Genomic DNA, 7,080 nt, shown 5'->3' on the forward strand with positions numbered 1-7,080 from the left:
TTGTGTGGACTTCATATTCGCCCTTCATCTTACATAACGAACGGTTTATCTTGTTAGCGTGAGTGGTGTTCGTTGTCTATTTTCTGGTTATTTATGGACTTCATGGAGAAATCATTTTGAATTTTATGTCGATCTTGGTCTGGACTCGGTCAGTCACTTCTCATGATTTATGGAGCCTACTGGGTTTTCCCGTGTGGCTTTGGAACCAGGGAGGAAAAGAGAGACTCTCCTAATGACGTCTCCGTCTGGGCCCGGCTGGAAAAGTCCCAAGGAAGGGTTCCTGCCGTCCACCCTGTCCTGGGCCGGTCGCTGTGGCGGGGGCGGCGCCGTCCGGGCGTGGGGCTCACAGTGCGCATGGCTGGGCCACCAAACACACGCAGGGCGATGCCACTGCCTCATCTGATGCCTGCACTGCTGCGCGGCTGGGCAGTAAGGGCCCCTCCAGGAGGGACCCCAGGCTGAGGCTCCTGCTCACGCTCAAAGCAGGTGCTCACGTTCAAATTCATCAGGGGCACCATCGTCCGCTGGGAAAAGGGTTCTTCAAAATCCATTTTTCACGTTTTGCCTCGATGTGTTAAATCCATTTTCCATGCAGTGCTAAAAAGAAATGGGTCTTTATGCCACGAAAAGCCACAGAGGAACCTTAAATTGCACTTTACTCAGTGAAATAAGCCGACCCGAGAAGGCTAAGACGGATTCCAACCAAACGGGATTCCAGAAAAGGCAAAATCAAGGAGACAGTGAAAAGCTCAGTGGCTGCCAGCAGCTGGGGAGGGCACAGTGGGTTTTTAGGGCATTCAGTATCCGCTCTGCAGGATACTGAAACGGTGATTCTGTGAGAACGCACTCACCCAAACCCGCAGCAGGCACACACCCAGCGTCCGCGCGTGAGCCGTGGACATCAGGTGATGACGGCGCGTCCCTGTGGGTCTATCAATGGTGATAGATGCGTCACACGAGTGCAGCATTATAATAGGGGAAACTGAGGCAGGGGAAAGAAGGTGATATATGAGAATTATATTCTCTGCACTTTTTCTGTAAACCTAAAACTGCTGTAGAAAATAAAGTCCATTACGTTTTTTAAAGTCTGTCTTGCAAGAGAAAGGAGTGGGAAGGGAGTGGGATGCCAGTGCCAGGCGCCAAGCAGCACAATCCTGGGTCTCCGCAGGTCCATGTGCCCAATGGCTGGCCCAGGGTGGACGCTGCTGCTACTGCTGCTGCCCCTGCCGCTGGGGTCCTTGGCGGGGTATAGGTTGCAGAAGAAGCAGGTGATCCTGTCCCATAAGGTGGGTGCCAGCGGCCCCTGATGCCCCTGCAGGCCCTGCCCACAGGGGCTGCCACCTTCCATCAAGAGGCTCTCAAAGCGACACAAAGCGTCTTCCTGGATGAAACCCTCCCGGAGGCCACACTCGCTCTCCTGGCCACACCCCCGGCTGTGCTGCCCAAGCACATTTGAGGCTATGGGACGGTGACCCCAGCACCAGGAGCGGCACTGGGGCCACTACGGCCGCGGTCAACCAGGCAGGAAGGAGCAGGGCCGCGTGGGGGCTGCACCGGTGCACACTTCTGTTTTTTAAAATATACCCATTTTTCTATTTTATTACTTTTTAAATTTGTGTGTGTGTGTGATGAAGCCTCGCCCTGTTGCCCAGGCTGGAGTGCAGTGGTGCGATCTCAGCTCACTGAAACCTCCACCTTCCTGGTTCAGGCGATTCTCCTGCCTCCGCCTCCTGAGTAGCTCGGATTACGGGCTCCCGCCACCACGCCTGGCTAAATTTTGCATTTTTAGTAGAGATGGGGTTTCACCATATTGACCAGGCTGTTCTTGAACTCCTGACCTCAGGTGATCCACTGGCCCCGGCCTCCCAAAGTGCTGAGATTACAGGCATGAGCCATTGTGCCCGGCCAGAAAATATACCCACTTTTAATAAGGTTGTTATTTATGTTAACAGGCAACAGGATTCCTACTGTTATCTTAAAATTCTCTCAGTTTTAGGGTCGAATGCAGTAACGTCAGTAGACATAGCCTCATCCACAACACTCTGAGCAAGCAAGACCAGAGGTCGCCCACACGGTGGTGCCTTCTGTGTGTGTGGGTGGGGGGTGGCTACAAAAGCTTTGGCACAGGGGGGCAGGCCTGGCTGTCAGGTGGCCTCTGCTGGCTGTGTGATCCCGGGCACCGTGCTCGCCCTCCCTGAGCTTGTTTCTTCTCCTGTAAAATGCCAGGCACTGGGCCGGCCCAAGAGCTTCGCCCATGCTCTGCTGCTGCATCCTTGCCCTCAGCGCCTTGGTCTACCCTCTTCCACATGGCTCACGGTAGACATTCCCTTTCTCACCCTGGGCCCCCAGCACTGACCTGCCAGAGCCATGGCAGTCTGGGTTTGTTCCAGAAACTTCTCAGGGAACCCAAGTTTGAAGGATGATGACACAGAGGAGCCAGAGAGAGGGGAGGCCCTTCCTGAGTACTGGGTCTGCAGGCCCTGCCCAGGAACAGGTGAGCGAGCCGGTGAGTGGCGTTTCAGGTCATCGGGGAGCCATGCAGGAGCCATCAGGAGTGCCAGAGCAACTGCTGTACCACCAACAGCCTGGACCCACACACGCTCTGCACCCCTAAGACCATCTTCCTGCAGTGCCTGCCCTGGAAGAAGGTGAGGTGCATGCGGGGGGTGGAGGGCAGAGGAGACAAACTGCTTGTGGCCCCCTCCTACCTGCCCCGGAAGAGCCAGGGAGTGGATGGCGGGTGCAGGGATGAGGCGTCTCCTGTTCCACAGCCCAACGGGTACAGATGCTCGGACAACTCGGAGTGCCAGAGCAGCTGCTGCGTCCGCGACAGCAAGAGCCCGCAGGAGTTCTGCACATCCCAAACCGTCTTCCTGCAGTGTGTGCCCTGGCGCAAGGTGAGCTGTGGGCACCTGGGGCGGATGGAGCAGGGTAGCAGGAGACGGCCCCTCCTCCACGACCCCTGCCTGGCCGCCTCCCCAGCCCAACGGCGACTTCTGCAGCAGCCACCGGGAGTGTAGCAGCCAGTGCTGCATCCAGCTGAGGGAGGACAGCCCCTTCCGCTGCGTGCCCCGCACCGGGATCCTGGCCCAGTGCCTGCCCCTGGTGAGTCCGGGTCGGGGCTCAGCCTCCAGGCGCCCCCTTGGCCGTACCAGGGAAGTCACCCAGAAACCCAGCCACTGGGCCAGGTCCGGGGCGGTGAGAGGTGGGCTCTGAACTCACGGGGCGGGCAGAGCACCCAGGCACCCCCGCTCGGAAAGGCTGGCGCTTCACCACCCATCTCATAAAGTGGCGGCCGCAGGGAAGGCTCCTGGGCTGGCACGGAGCCCACCAGGCCCCGCAGGGCTCGGGTGCCCAGTCAGAGGCCGTCAGAGCCCGCGGGGCTGCGGGGAGGGGGACCCAGGACCAGCCCCCGGAGGAGCCGGGGTTGAACGTCTTCAGGCCAGACGGGGAACAGCCCCACGAGCCTGGAGGAAGAGGGTCCTGGCTTCTCCCCCCCTCGCCCGACCGCTGCTGTGGTTTTCCCTGAGGGAAATCCATGGGGTAAGCCTGGCGCTGCCGGCTCCGACTCTGCTGAGCCCTGGGTCAGCGGCGCGGGGGTCGGGAGGGGCCGCGTTGCCAGCGGCGCAAACGCTGTGGGGCGCAAGTGTGTTTGCTGGAGCCCGAAGCTCCCATGGGGGTGAAAGGGGCCCGGCCCCCAGAGATGAAGCTGGTCACAGCCCTCGGGTACCACCAGGCCCCGTCGTGGGCGCTGGGAGCAGCTCCGGGCGTGTGGCGCTGCTCGTGGGCGTCCCTCTCGGGAGCTGAGCGGGGGCGTCGGCCTCCGGCTGCTGTCCCGGCCCGCACGAGGCTGGCGTCGGGAGATGCTGTGGCCCAGCCACAGGCGTTCACGTCCTCCTTCCGCAGCGGCTTCGCGGCCCGGCCCCCGCGCGTTTCCTCAGCTTCCGGCCCGGCCCCCGCGCGTTTCCTCAGCTCCGGGCCCGTCCCCCGCGCGTTTCCTCAGCTTCGGCCTGTCCCCCGCACTTCCCCAGCTTTGCCTTCTCCTTCAGTGATGTGAGCTCCAACCTGGGTGTGAGGGACGGACCTGGGCCCTGGGATGTTCACACCGGACCCGTTGCTCTGGGGCTGGCTCCAGTGGAAGCTTCGCTCACTGTTCATGCTGCTGTTTCTGGAGCTCTGAAAGTCTGTGGGAAATGAAAGGCAATGACCAGCCTGGTGGCACGAAGTGTCTGAGAACAAATCCCAGGCACTGGGATGTGTAACCTGATTGTTAAACATCAATAAAGGCTCCTGGAGGACCGAGCAGCCGTGTCTCACCCCTTCTGTGTTTTGAATAATAAAAGCGTAAAATCTGGAGGAAACCTATAGAGGTCACAGAGAGGTGGTGTCTGCTGGGTCAGTGCCAGAGCGGCCTCCTGGGAAGCCTGGGGAGGCACAGGCCATGCTGTGGGAGGCAAGGCCAGGGCCAGAGCCTCGGGTTTGCTGTCACCTCCGACCACCACAGGGGTGTCGAATAAAGGGGTGCAAGCCCGTGTGGACACCGCAGGTGAAAATCGCTCCCTCCCTGTCCCTGGCACGGTCAGTCCTCAGCACATAGGCAGCCACGTCCAGGACGCAAGCCCAGGCCCCTTCCCCTTCCCCTGGCCCCAGCTGAGCTTCTGTGGTCAGTTGCGCTCCCCTCGGGGGATCCCTGGTTCAGGCCAAGAACTCTTCTGGCTGCTGACTCCCGAGGGCAGCACTGGGCTCTGTGTGTGTGTGTGTGGAGGGGCTGGGGGGTGTTGGGGGAGTGGGTCTGTCTGCTTTGTTTGGTTTCTGATTCCATCTGCGTGACGTTCCCCGAAATGCCTCCATCCCCAGCCCACCCCGTCCCTGCCGTTTTCAGCCTGGGCTGTAGTGTATTTGTTTTTGTCTTGTTCCCAGTCCTTCCCCGGCACGTGGTTCTTCCTTTCCTAAGTAATTACAAACAATCTCCATCTCTGCGACTGCAGGACCATCTGAGGCTCCCCCTGGAGAGACTTGTGGGGCAGGAACCCCTGGCCGCGGTGGACTCTGCACAGCCTGAAGTTACACAGTTTTGGCGACTTCCTTAAGAAAAGGCATATGACATTATGAACACAGTGTTAGGCCTAAAACTGAACATACTTACAGTGAAAGACCCAGCACACCACGAGTGTAGGAAGCTCACACAGGCAGCATCACAGACAGAATCGGAGGCCCACACAGGAAGCATCACAGACAGAATCGCACGGCACGTTTTTTACCCTAAAGTTCCTGACCTCACAGCCTCGGATTACGTTTACAAAATGACGATTTGGTAACGTTTTCTATGGCAGAATGGAAAATCAACTCAATCTTCCCACAGAGGGGGCTGAGCCACATTTTCTGTGGATAAGAGTTGCTCAGGTATGAACCTCCCTGGGCGTGTGTGGGTGACAGACACAGCTGCCGTCAAGCGATTCCCATAAGAAGTCAAAGCAAACCTCCATCCTGATTAGAAGCTGCTGAGAACTGAATTTTCCACACACACCTCTACCTGTCTGACACCATCCCCACACCCCAGCGTCTAGATCCAGAATCTTCAAACAGGACATGTCGGAGACACCATCAGGCCCCCGCCTTCATGTTGATGTCAAGTGGATGAGCCCAGCATGGGGGCCGTCCCTACGCGGGTGAGCTGGGGTTTGCGGGCCATCCCCACGGAGGTAAGCCAGGGCATGGGGGCCGTCCCCATGGAGGTGAGCCAGGGAGTGGGGGCCGTCCCCACGGAGGTGAGCCAGGGCGCGGGGGCCATTCCCATGAGGATGAGCCCAGCAACACCACGGAAAAAGCTTCCTCAACTCGCCTTCCCCACAGGTAGCTCCTGGCTGCTTGGCGCCCCTCCTCCCTCAGAGATACCGGAAGTGCACGGGGGCCGTGCCAAGTGGAGACAGGTCTTGACCCAGTACAGTGAAAAGATCTTATTTTCCCAAACTTCACAGAAACACTGATCGTGTGTTTGTCAGAGTCAGCTGAGGGCAGACGCCACACCAACATGGGGACGGGGGTGTCTAAGGTGAGGGGCTGCGCGCTGGGTCTAGGAGGAGCAAAGTGAGCCCAGGGTGGATGCAGAAGAGATTCCCTGCCTAGCGCTCAGGAGATGGTGGGGCCACAGCCACTGGTTTGGAGACGCTCTCTGGGTCGAGGCCAGGGGCCCATGGCGGGGCCAGTAGCACTCTATGCTAGAGGGAGGCACCTCTGGGTCGGCCCAGCCAGGGGAGTGAGTGAACCAGGAAGCCCCAGCTGCGTCCACTATGGCAGAGGGGCTGCCTGTGGGCAGTTCTAGAACCATCCATCAGTGTGAGGCTGTCGGCCCCAGGATACGGATGATCCCCCAACTCTGTCCAAACCCCTCGAATCCTGTTTCCTGTCATGTTGGGTCAACTTCACTATGAATTGGAAGTCTAAGAAAATTACAAAATGAAACAACATCGTGAAAGTGGGCGTCAGCTGCCACTGTGCCTGAGTCCGCCTGTCCGTTCCTTCTGCACGGGTGCCCTCTCCCAGCCGCTGCCTGGCCGATGTGTGGCTGGAGTCCGCCCCTGCTCCTTGGGGACACGGCCTTGCTGTGGACTGAGTGTGTCCTCACATTCATGGGTTCAGGCCCAGAGCCCCAGTGTGACGGGACTGGAGTGGGGTTCTGGGAGGTGACTGAGGTTTTGATGAGGCCGTGAGGGGCCTCGTGAGAAGGGGATTCACGCCCTTGTAATAAGAGGCTCCAGGTGACCGCGGTGGTAAACAGTCACGCACTGTGAGAAAAAAGAGACGACAGAGCTGAGCATGCCAGCTTCCCCTGCCCTGCCCACCCGCCGGGGGAGGACGCCCTGGGAAGGCAGCTGCCTGCAACCCAGAGGGGGCCCTCGTGGAGCTCGTCCTGCTGGCACTCGGATCTCAATGTCATTGTTTTAGCTGCCGGGTCTGTGGGGTTCCGCAGGGCAGTCCAAGAAGGCTGAGACAATCTTTGTAGCGAAATCCTGAGAAACCCTTGCTTTCCACTCTAATAGTGAGAACAAGCCAGATACACTGCAAAATGATCGTTGTTAT

The 7,080-nt window shown here is 59.0% G+C and overlaps 1 protein-coding gene across 6 annotated transcripts; it reads left to right on the forward strand.

The window, feature by feature from the left end:
* The first annotated feature begins 1,147 nt into the window (after positions 1-1,147).
* On the forward strand, positions 1,148-7,044 carry LRCOL1 (leucine rich colipase like 1). 6 transcript variants are annotated; one of them, XR_003307580.1, is made up of 6 exons: positions 1,148-1,286; positions 2,523-2,648; positions 2,772-2,897; positions 2,983-3,105; positions 4,989-5,702; positions 5,736-7,044. XR_003307580.1 is itself a non-coding variant. In XM_026450310.1 (5 exons), the coding sequence occupies exons 1-5, from the start codon at positions 1,173-1,175 to the stop codon at positions 5,088-5,090; spliced, it is 591 nt and encodes a 196-aa protein (XP_026306095.1). In that variant the 5' UTR covers positions 1,148-1,172; the 3' UTR covers positions 5,091-7,044. The 6 variants fall into 6 exon arrangements, 5 of the variants coding, with proteins under 5 accessions (XP_026306095.1, XP_026306093.1, XP_026306097.1 ...); XM_026450310.1 differs by having other exon boundaries at positions 4,989-7,044; XM_026450308.1 differs by lacking the exons at positions 4,989-5,702; positions 5,736-7,044 and adding an exon at positions 3,907-4,305.
* The last annotated feature ends 36 nt before the right edge of the window (positions 7,045-7,080 follow it).

Source organism: Piliocolobus tephrosceles, unplaced genomic scaffold, assembly GCF_002776525.5.
Source record: "Piliocolobus tephrosceles isolate RC106 unplaced genomic scaffold, ASM277652v3 unscaffolded_17356, whole genome shotgun sequence".
NCBI classification, from domain to species: Eukaryota; Metazoa; Chordata; class Mammalia; order Primates; family Cercopithecidae; genus Piliocolobus; species Piliocolobus tephrosceles.